This window comes from Zootermopsis nevadensis, unplaced genomic scaffold (genome assembly GCF_977971745.1).
Source record: "Zootermopsis nevadensis isolate Lab colony 2312 unplaced genomic scaffold, Znev_1.0 Znev_ptg000028l, whole genome shotgun sequence".
Classification (NCBI taxonomy): domain Eukaryota; kingdom Metazoa; phylum Arthropoda; class Insecta; order Blattodea; family Termopsidae; genus Zootermopsis; species Zootermopsis nevadensis.
The window spans coordinates 7,131,597-7,143,649 of NW_028259160.1; the positions used below are offsets into that span (position 1 = coordinate 7,131,597).

Genomic DNA, 12,053 nt, shown 5'->3' on the forward strand with positions numbered 1-12,053 from the left:
TTACTGCTGGATTTACCAATAGACAAACTAGATGATTGCCTATGGTGGTAAGAAAATTGAATGAACAAAAAGTAAAAATATAATAAGCATCTAAAAGTTGAAAGAAAAGCAGAAGGAAATACACGCATATTTGTATCCTTGGCTTTGTAATAACTACCAACAATACTTGGTGTTGTATGTATAGTGAAATGAACAGTGTGACAGTGGGCTAGAACTTCTCTTGGGGAACAGACTATTTCATGAATGGGCACCTTTAGCTGTCTGTAAGCAAATTTATTATTATTATTAAAAAGGGGAGGGTTTGTTGCAATGATTTTGGCGTTTGTCGTGGGCTTGGGGACCTTATAAATAGAAAATGAAAATGTGAAAAAGACTGACCTGAAGGAACTGCTCCCTATGTTTAAAAAATCGAAAGAGCAGAAAAAATTCTGATATGTTTTTTGTACATTTTTGTGTAAAGTGTAAAACAATGTGCGTTTAGTATCATTATTCTTCTTTATCATGTTGAAACCTGAAATTATGAATGCAAAATTTATGTTCATACTAATGTACAATTTAAATATTTTGAAGTTGTGGGTCGGCGGTGAGGCTGCCAGTTCGTCTAGGGCGCCAAATAACCATGCTGATCGCGTTCACCGCGTAGAGAATTCCAGTACAACGATCTAGCTCTGCGTAAAAATATAGGTATAATAAAGATGTTATCGTAAGCCGAATTTTCTGTTTTCTGAAAAATTCAGTCGTAATATATAAGTCATCGTTTATTTGTTCCAATTTTTGTTTAAATTTCTGTGAACTGAAGTTATGTGGCCACTTTTAGCTCTTATGCAATATCATTTTCGAGGCACAATATTTTTGGTAGTATATAATATCACACTTTTTATAGATTGACTGAACAGTTTAATTCTGGTTTAGTTAAACATTCTGTTGATTCTAAATAAGACAGGACTAGAACTATATTAAAATGGCGCTTTCGATTGAGATGTCACATTTGTCGTATGTAATTGTAGAAATTGTCATGGGAAGTGAGGTATTATGATTTGTACATTTTGAAAAGTCTTGGAAAGCTGTCAGATGTTGAAGGTATGAAGCTAGCGAACAGTGGTCTCAAAAATGAAGTTATTAAGATGTGAAGCGTTTTATAATTTTTAAAGGTTAGTGTTTATAACAAAATAATGCTTCCCGGAATTGGTGTATTTGGAACTGGGAATGTTGTAAAAGTTATAGTACCTTTCCTGCGGGAGAAGGGTTTTAAAATAGAAGCAATATGGGGCAGAACTTTGAATGCTGCTGAAGAGGTAGCAAAGGAACTTGAAATTCCATTTCACACCAACAGAATTGATGATGTTTTACTAAGGAAAGATGTGGATCTTATATTCATCATTTGTTCGCCTAACTTGCATGCCCAGATTGCAGTTAAAGCATTAGGAATTGGTAAGCATGTCTTGTGTGACAAACCAGCTGGTCTGTGTCAGGGGGAGGCTCTCAAAATGGTCCGAGCATCTCAGTATTACCCATCTTTGATCTCCATTGTAAACCACAGCCTGAGGTTTCTTCCTGCCTTTGGACAGATGCGCAGAGCCATTGTGGATGGGTATCTAGGACAAGAAAGTGAGATAACAGTTTGTGATGTGCGAGTACAAATGGGAAGCTTGCTGCATGATGCTTATGACTGGTTGTGTGATGATACCATGGGAGGAGGTGTTCTCACTTTGGTGGGGAGCCATGTGATAGACTTGGTGTCACATTTAACATCTCAGCGAGCAGTGCGAGTTCACGGTGTTATAAGAACCTTTACCAAGACTACAGATCATGTAAATGGAATACGGCACATTTCTAGTCCTGACTTTTGCACATTTCAAATGGAAATGAGTGGCGGAGCCCTTGTCACTGCTACATTAAACAACCACCTTCCAGGCACATTTAGTCAAGAGGTGCTAATATGTGGGCAGGCAGGACATCTAATGGTTCGTGGAGGAGACCTCTATGGTCGTAAATCCAATTCTGCAAAGGAAGATGTAATCTATCTTGATGTTGAAGATTTGCAGCGTGGTGGGGCAATCAACTCCACTGCTGCTAGTACCATTCCACGTCCCTACATGAAGGGACTTTTCAAGATGATTGGGGCATTGAGAGAGGCTTTCCTTCCAGTTGAGGACAAACGTGGTTGGGTGAAAGAGCCTGTTGCCCTAGCTGCAACTTTTGAGGATGGACTTTATGTTCAGGCAGTGATTGATGCTCTGAAAAAATCAAATTCCAACAGAGAGTGGGTCAAGGTGAATGTCATTACAGAGGAGCCAGATCCTGACCCTCTGCTGAGTGCTGCTGTTCGTCGTAGCGCCATCTCCATGTGATGTCTGGACTGGCTGCCTTAAGGGGCAGTCATTAACATTCCACAGATTGATTAATATCAGCATTATAAATGTTATATTTCTTACTTTGCCATTTTAATGTAGCTTTAGATATTAAAACAGAGCGGTTGTGTCTGAAGAAAGTAAGCTGCTGCATATCCATGCTCTAACACAAAGAATATGCTAACCTTTTGGGCCTATCTTGCGAGCAGAATTATGGTAACTGAGTAATGGAATTTAATAGCTTGTAACATAGTTGAAGACACTAACATGAAAGCCAATTTGAGGAATTATTTTGACTTAATGACTTGATCAGAATGTATCTTTGTAGAATTTTGTGCATGTACTTTCACAGATGGTTATCATTTAAAAACGTAAGTAGGGTTTTTGGTTTTCACAACAGTGAGTCTGAAGATGGCTGTCTTCTGGGTTGTTGCTCTGTGTAGTCTGGTAGAAGTTTACCAACATCATTGCCTTGATGATGGAGGCAGCAAGGACGTCTGAAACATTGGTAAATATCTACCAGACTACATGGCACAACAACCCAAAAGACAGCCATCTTCATTAGAAACTTGATCAGAGCACATCACTTCAGATTTTTATTTGTGTATATTCATTGGGGCAGAGTAGTTATCACTTGAGAGGCTGTGGTGATCCCAGTATGTAGATTCTGTACAGAATAATTTTATGATTTCAGCTTAGTATTTTCTGAACTTGGCATCCATTTTGGTGTACATACTTCACCTGATTGTGGATGGACAGTGGTGCTATTCCAATCTTAAAATCACCTAAAATGGGTCTTTTAATTGCTCTTAGAAATTCTTGCTGGAATTAACTATATTGTTTATTTGGGAGAATAGTGGATATTTTATGTCATACTGTAGCTGTAATATTCATATCAAATTGCCTTCTCTGCTTTTCATGACATACATTATTTGTCTTTTGTGAACTTACTACAATTCTTATTACATTTGAAGTCAGTTGTAATCTTCTCAAGCAGTATGCTTTTATAAAGGGACAGAATGTTGTCAAGGTGGCTTCACATTTTTCTTTTTACCATCTTGTCTGCAACAGCTGTAGACCCAGAGAATCTTTCTTTGTTTAAGTAATCCGAGCATGAAGTTGACCACTCATGTCCATTCAGTACCAGAGTTCTAAACCTGCAATCTCTCAGGGTTTTTTTTTTAATTTTGTACTGCCTATGGGCATTTTTGTTGTATTGCATCATCCTATATAATGACAAAATTTGTTACTGAGATAAATATATAATTGTAAGTGAATAGTTAATAAGAATAACAAATCAACAAGTTTGCTAGTCAAAATTATTAAGTGATGTGTTTTCTTATTTTCAATAGTCTGTTAGTAGAGTTTTTAATAAATTGTCTTAAAGTTTCAATAAAATCACCTCATTTATAACCTGGCAGCTTGCATGTTGATAAAAAAGGGTGAATTTAGCAACAGATCTTAAAAAGTTGGTAACACCTGATCTAGTACCACAATTAAGAATAACTGACATTTTTAACTTCATGCCTTTTCTCCCCACAAGATATTATGTTGCCAAGAGTTATTATTTACCATTTTGCTACAAAATTGTACATATGTAAGACGTATTGTTTCTGAGTTAAATCTCTGTAGATAACTTGTTGAATACTTCAGACTCTGATCAGGTTTTTACAACTGTATGAAAAGCTGTTTAATGCAGTAATAAATTACCATTGAAAATATATTGGATTAGTAATGTAGTAAGGGATTTGGCATATACAGATTTTTATATCTTCAGAATCTAAAAATATACATTTCCTAAGTATTCAGTTTGTTAATACATTGTTGTATTACATGAACATCAGTTAATTGCTTAAATAGTAGGTAGTGCATCCATTATAACTGATGAAACTTTTGCTTCTGTTCATAACATTATATTGTATATATAGAGTCAGATGGTTCTAACAGCATTATAGCATATTCCTTTTCTTATGAAACTTGACCTTTGCTGGGTCATACAGCAACCAATTATAATAGTGGGGTGGGGACAGCCTTTAGCTGAAGCCTTCAGTTGCAGCTTGGGAGTGGGACAAGATAATTATGTCACAGAAGTTCATTGTTTTCACATTTTACTGTAAACATTGTGAATCTGGCCTGAACCATCTCACACACTTGTAAGATATACTTTGCAACATTTGTGAGTTTGGCTCTTTCCTGTGCAACCTGACTGAGAAACACGCGAATACAGTTGGCCCATCCCACACTTCCCACACTTTTGCATAGCATTATTTTGATTGGTTTTCACCCAATCTTCACGAGACAAGGAACACAGTATAGTAGGTTGTGATATTTTAAACAGTGATGAAGATAGTGAACATTCCAGTAAACTTATGCTACAATGCCTGATATCTGCCTGTCTTATATACATTCTCTCTTTGGTAATGGCTGTTATTTATATTGCTTTTTCTTTTGTGTAGTACTGTATTTTTGTAATATGTACTTAAATAATTAATTGTAAAGATTTCATAAATTATTGAGGCAGCAGAAATGAAATTAAGACTCAGAGTTGCCATCCTATTAACTAACTAGATGGCTTATGGGACCGAAGGTTCATCACCGAATTAACCAAAGCCCTCCACCGGACCCTATCCTGGGCCAACAAAATCCGGTTTCCTTCAACTCCTATCTCCCATAGATCCCACCTGAGATTGTCCTCCCATCTACATCTAGGTCTCCCCAGCGGTCTCTTCCCCTCAGGCTTCCCGACCAATACCTGGTCCACACCTCTTGCCCCATCCATGTGTGCCACATGCCCCACCCATCTCTACTTCTTAACTTAATCACCCTGACAATATTGGGGAGGAGTACAAATTTTTAAGCTTATGATTATTCTCTCCTAAGCCCAAATGTTCTCCTCAACACCTTATTTTCAAACACCTGCAATCTGTGTTCCTTCCTCAGAGTGAGAGACCATGTTTTGCACCCATACAAAACAACAGGCAAAATTATTGTTTTGTATATTTTAATCATCAGGTTCTTAGAACTCAGACTGGAAGACAAAATATTTTGAACTGAGAAGTAGCAAGGATTTCCGGAATTTAGTCTCCTAACATTTTCATGAATATTATTTTTGTTTGTTATTGTTGTTCCCAAATATTTGAACTTTGTCACATTTTCAAAGGATTTATTAGCCACCCTAATATGATTTTGCCTGCCTGTCTGCTGATGGGATACTAAAATGTACATAGTTTTTCTGAATTTACTTCTAGCCCCACTTTTCTACTAGCTTCTAGAAAAATTGTGTTCCTCATTATTTTATTTATATTGTCACCCAATAAATTAACATCATCAGCATAGGCCAATAACTGATGTGTCCCATTCAATTGCAAACCCTCCTACATCTTCATAAAAGCTATCCTTGATATCACCACTTTTGTCCTCAGTTGGGGCATGAACACTAAGGACAATAATGTTGCAACAACACCCTTCCATTAATTATGTAAGACAGCCTGTCGCCAACAAATTCTACTCTCTTAATTGCTGCCCTAATTCTGCTATGAACAAAAAAAACCAGTCCCTAACTGATGATTATCATTCACCTTTCCATAGAAAAAAGTGAAATTTTCCTATGGGATCATGCCCTACCCCTCCTATCACACCTCCTGCACTGCTACTAAATCTAACTTATAATTCTGTAATTTCCTACCCACTGATTTCAGTGCTCCTGCCCTATAGAGACTCAAATCCTTTTTCAGTTGCCATGGTCGTGCCAAAGAGTCCGTCCAGTTCCGAGGTTGTTTGGTTGTGTTTTTCATAACAATGCTGTTTTTATGGTGAAATGATTGCCATACTATTACAATCATAAAACTAATCAGTAATGGTTTCAGTATTTACTTGCATACTGTGTTCCACTGTGAACTTTGTTTTATCTATTTTTGCCTAATAGTATAGAGGCACTGTAAATAGCTCTCTATTTTTTTTTGGTCTTTGATTTGGATTTGCTCTCTCATTTTATCCTGCTCTTTTCCTCCCCATATGTTATGAATGCCCTTTTTCCATATTTGAGGCTTCTTCTGGATGGGAAGCCTTTAAGCAGCCTCAGGCTGAATTTAATTTTCTCATCATGGCCTTGGGCCATGATATTACATATTGAGTAATTTATTACCTATAATTGAAAAAATTAAGTCCAAAACCGAGGTTAGTGTAATGATTAGCTAAGAATACTAATCATTCTTAACATTAAAAACACCTTGATATTTTACACATCATATAGAGCAGTGGTATTCAACCGTTTTTGTTTGTGTACCCCCAGATATAATTTCTCTCCAACTTTGTACCCCCAAAGCTGTTGGGTGTATAATTCAAGTTATACATAGTATATAATCTATATCTGTGAGCCGGGCTAGCTCAGTCAGTATAGTGACTAGCTACGGGCTGGACGACCGGGGTTCGATCCCCGACAGGGGCAGAGGATTTTTCCTCTAGCCTCTGCGTCCTGACCGGCTCTGGGGCCCACCCAGCCTCCTCTACAATGGGTACTGGGGTCCTTTCCCGGGGGTAAAGCCGGCCGGGGCGTGATGCTGACCACTCACCCCCATCTAGTGCCGAGGTCAAGGAAGAGAGGAGCTATACCTCCACTCACCCCAAAACGCCTACATGGCGTATAGCGGGACAAACTTTACTTTACTTTATATAATCTATATCTAAAATAAATTAAATTACATTACTGATTATTCAGTGTTTATCATAAAATAATATATATTTTTTTAAATTTCACATACCCCCTATGATGTCCTCGTGTACCCCCGGGGGTATGCGTACCCCAGGTTGAATACCACTGATATAGAGTATAGCTCTGAATTAAATAATGTGTTAAAAAAATAAAACTGTATGTGGGCTGGATGAAAACGTAGTGATAGATCAGATCTGGCTCTAATTTTCTTTGTTGTCTTATGTCATACTTGTGTGGTAATATCTTAAAATGGGTTACAGTTGATTTTCAGTTTATCATTCAGTTGAGAAATGATCATTAAATACATTAATAAATAATGAAATAGATTCTGACTTACTGAATGTATTTAACTGGACTGAGCGGTTTAAAATAAAAGATTGACACTCCATAATTTTGTAGCTTATGATGAAAAAATTTTCTTCAGTTCTTGTGTACTGTGATAGTCTGATATATGCTGGTGATGGACATATTGTAGGACTGAAGTGGGAACTATTTCCCACAAACTATGAGATGTTAGATAAGCACTGAGTGAGGGGTACACCCATTGCGTATGAAATTTGGGAGAAAATTAAGTAGGAAGTATATTTCCTAATAACAGTGATTGAGATTGAGTTTATAGTTTATAGTCTTCCAAAATGTACTTCGAATTTAATGTGCTGAAACATTTCTTTATATGCATGGTGGGGAAACCTCTTGGAAAATGACTAGTCAGATGTCTGAGGAGGTGGGAGATTAATATTAAGACAGACATTAAGGAAATATGAGAATGGGAATGTGCATGAGTGGCTCTAGATATTACTGTTACTGTATGTGACATGCTGTCATACCAGCAAACTACACTGAAGTATCTCAAGCAGTCTACAGTGACTAAGCTGATCACCTGATAGACTTTCATCACAAACTGCCATTTGGCAACCAGTTTAAACTTTAATGGTTTATTTTACTTTCCTGTTGATGTATTTGACAATTGAAACATTCTCACCCAACAAATATTCAGCAATTGCCACTTAAAATATATGTTAATTTTCTTCTCTTCGACACAGATAAGTTTAAGAATGTGATATGATTTGGCACTCTTATAATGTATTTAGATGTGTTGATTGCTAATGACTATTTAAACACTTCAAATAATTCAAGTCAAAACTTACAGTAACAGTATCTAGGTGCACCTCTTGGTTGTTTGATTTCCTTCACTACAACTATGGCAGTTCTACTGCAATAATGCAGTTAAAAATTGAGAAAAATGTGACTGTAATATGTTTTTCCAGTGGAACACAGTATGAATTCTTAAGTGTGGCAAGCATTGGTGAGAAACCTAATTTATGTAGGCCTATTGTAAGGTACTATTTATTGTAACACACATTTGTAATTACAAATATGGCTTTTAAATTATATTTTAATAAATATAATGGGAGGAAATAAGTCAGAGCAATTACCAAGATAAAATATTTGAAGGCACAGACTTGTAAGCCATTTCCATGTTATCTTATAACCACTGTTTTGATCTGTCAATAGTAATTATAATGTTGCACTTTGTATAGGAAATTAGTTTGGATTTTTGTACAAACCATTCCATCTATAATGGACATCAGTATGTAGTTATTCAGTCTTTCTACAGATTATCTAAAGTTTGTGAAATTGGCCATTTCATTGTATTGCAATCATGTTGGACGTTGCCCCATTTTTAAGGTGTATGTATTATACACGACATTTTAAAAATTGGCCCTGCATCTGTCTTTATGGGATTTGTTGTGCTGATGCTACCTGTTTCCTACCAAAATGGGAACTGTTCAAACTTTTGTTCACTGGTATTGTGTGTGTGTGTGTGTGTATGTGTTTATATATAACTACATAACCCTGAAAAGCAGTGTAATAGTAAGGAATTTTTGTACTAACTATAACTTCTAATAGTGAGATGTGTTGAAATTATATGTATGGACATTATTTTTGTAACATTTTATTTAACCCTCTACTGATTTGACTGAAAATTGTGAACATTTCTGTCATAGTTCATTGTGATATTAGTACATAACCAGTGTTTACACATTTTGGACATTAAATACATACATTTCTCCTTGCAGTTATCTTTTATCCCTGGATTATTAGTCCTTCTTTCTGTCTCAAAAATATGTGCTCAGGATCTTCCTGATTTGACAAACTGACAGTTACAGGCTGGGTATCTTTTCTATTTCCACAGTCAAGTCTTCAATTTATTTACATATTTTCCACATTCAGAGTTAATATGGTCAGTAAAACGTTTGAACTGATTCACCTGTAATCACATTAGAAAATATATTGTTTGTTTGTTTGTTCAAGCTACTGATTTTCTCTAAATAGTAAACTGTATATGTAGAGTACAGAAGAAAGAATTGAATACTGTTGCTGCTTGCTGTTAATGTTGCTGTGTTGCATACAGTTTTAACATTATAACGGACATAGGCACTACAGAAAACTTCTATAATCCTGGAAATGTGTGGACCATGAACACAGAAAATGTACTTGTGTAGGAAATTGTATTCTGCGGTTAAAATAATTATGCATCAGCCAGGTAAAGAAATGAATTCACTATGCCAGTTAATCTTGATAGCAGTAATGAAACATAAAAACACTGGAACATCTGAATTATGATAACACATAGTACAGATAATGTCTTAACTTCTTTGATGAAAACAGTGCTGACTTGTTAGGCATTGATAAAATTTATTACTTTGTTAGAATTTACAAGTCTTTGAATAATAGTTCCCATCTCACTGTGGAGGATATCTGTGGTAGGAAAGTCCTGTGATGAGTAGGAAAAGTCAGCTACAAATTATTGTAGTATGTTTGTTTTTGCCTTATTTAAATTACATATAGAATATAAAATATTTTATTACAGAAGAAATGTAACTTTCAAATTAATTTAAAAATATGATATGTAAAGCAAAACTTTGTCTTGTGAAGTTTGTACTGTTTTCTCTTCATTATCAATAAATGTGTAATTCATTTATAAATAGTATTATATGTTTCAGGTGAGTGAACCAGCGCTGTATTGATATGCTGTGGGTACCAGGACCACAAGGAAAAGAAGTTCTTATTTTACAAGCCCATAACAACTGTTAAAATTACATCAGTATTCATATTGTACTTGGAATGTCATAGGTAAAGTTCTATTTGCTTATTTGTGTTTAGTTGTCTATTTTAATGATAATTATTGTGAATTATATTTATTTCTGTATGTTTTAATTACTGTTAATTCATGCAGTGGTGAAGAAAGTTTAATAGATGAGTTGGAAGGAAAGAGGTGAGGCCAGATATTACATAGTTTGTATCCATCTTTATTAAATTATGATATAAAGGTATTCAAGCCTACATTGAAAGATTACCTCTTTACTCACTCCTTCTATTCTGTAGATGATTTCATCTCTGCTGAAAATGTTTAAGCTTTATATTCATAATCTACATATATGTAAAGCAAGTTTTGTATTTATATTTAAAATTCTGAGGTTTATGTATATTAATTTGTAAAATTATTTTTCATACTTGTATTGCAGAATCTGAAATTTATGTACATTGATATGTGAAATATGTTCTTGTACTTGTGTTGAAAGTTCTGAAGTGTATGTATATTGTATGAAATGACATGTTCTACATCCTTTGGTTGAGTCCTAAGAAGGATCTATGGAATGTAAATAAACTCTACTCTACTCTCTAGATGAAGTGATGGTTGTGTTTATTATTGATGGCTTCACTGATGATGCATGGATATTGGCTCAGACTTATGTTCTGTCAAAGTCAGTATCATGTTTGGTCTCTGTGGAGTATTCACATACTGTTGATCACAACTTCTGCAGTATGGTGTTTCCAATACATTCTGAAATTCTAGTGGACATATGGTGGCCCATTTGGTCAATATATAGTTTACCAAAGGAACAGAGAGGCTTATATATACCATGGTTCTGTGTAGGGTGTTATGTATCCTTCATGGATCTGAGGTGTGAGGCCAGTTCATTGAATGGTTTTTGGTTGATTAGTAGCCAGGAGATATGGTCTATTGTTCATTACATGTGGTTTCTTTTCTGAAAAATGTTTCATGTCTGTGTTTGCTGATACAGCTGCTGTTGCTGTACTGGAATAAATAGCTGCTGGCTTGGAGGATGGACTTGGCATGCTATAGTTTTGAGGCGTGGTTGGATAAATTGCAGACAATTCTAACTCTGTCAGCCCTTTTATGAGCCAGTGGGTGCTGTGATACTGCTTGTTAAGTATCTTGTGGGTAGGTTTTCATGAGCTGGACTACCTCTGGGAGTTGTATAGGTGGAAATTGAAAAGGACATGCATAAATAATAATACTAATTAATAAGAACTTGGTGTTGGGGTGCTTGGAGTTCAGGTGTCTGACATACTCTCTTAAGGATGTTTGTCCTGCCCATCCAAATTGCAAACAGCATCCATATACCCATGTTAGAATTTCAGTTTCATCATATTTATTAAGAGTTCAACACTTTTTCAATACCTCAGACTGTAGGGTGTGGAATGAGAATATGAGTGTCAAACATAAAGTTCGTGCAAATAATTTGTACGAATTTAATATACCGTCGTTCAGCACTTCCCATAAGATGTTTCATTCTATAATGCAATAAGCGATATTTATGGATCAGCGATATAACATTAAAGTTGTAGCCGACACGTGTCATCGCTAAGTCGTTATCCTTTTGGTGTGAACTATTCATATAGTAATCCATGGTATTTCTAAAAGCGTAACGTAAATACGACCATAGTTTTAATATATGAACCAGTGTGTTGGTATCACAGATAAGTCCAATAATCTGTGAGCACGATCGTAACCGCATCATAAGTAGGTCTTCTGTGTACTTTGTGGTAAGTGTAATATAGAATAAATTGTGAATTGTGTTTTCATATGTAATGTTATATTGTAAGTTTTGTACGCTTCTATCCAGTATAAAGCAGGTCATTTCAATCGCCCGGAAGAGTTCACCATTCTGTAGGTTCGT

At 35.7% G+C, this 12,053-nt stretch overlaps 1 protein-coding gene and 1 long non-coding RNA gene across 3 annotated transcripts; one reads left to right on the plus strand and one right to left on the minus strand.

Moving 5' to 3' along the window:
* Positions 1-861: 861 nt before the first annotated feature.
* On the plus strand, positions 862-10,758 carry LOC110830016 (glucose-fructose oxidoreductase domain-containing protein 1). Of its 2 annotated transcripts, none has more exons than XM_087357215.1 (2): positions 862-9,610; positions 10,071-10,758. In XM_087357215.1, the coding sequence occupies exon 1, from the start codon at positions 1,173-1,175 to the stop codon at positions 2,349-2,351; it is 1,179 nt and encodes a 392-aa protein (XP_087213341.1). In that variant the 5' UTR covers positions 862-1,172; the 3' UTR covers positions 2,352-9,610; positions 10,071-10,758. The 2 variants fall into 2 exon arrangements, with proteins under 2 accessions (XP_087213341.1, XP_021920066.1); XM_022064374.2 differs by having other exon boundaries at positions 862-2,273.
* LOC147872337 (uncharacterized) lies at positions 9,004-11,777 on the minus strand. Its single transcript, XR_015537432.1, has 2 exons — positions 11,555-11,777; positions 9,004-9,334 (listed from the first exon to the last, which is right to left on the minus strand). It is a non-coding gene; the product is annotated as an uncharacterized LOC147872337 (long non-coding RNA).
* Between the last annotated feature and the right edge of the window lie 276 nt (positions 11,778-12,053).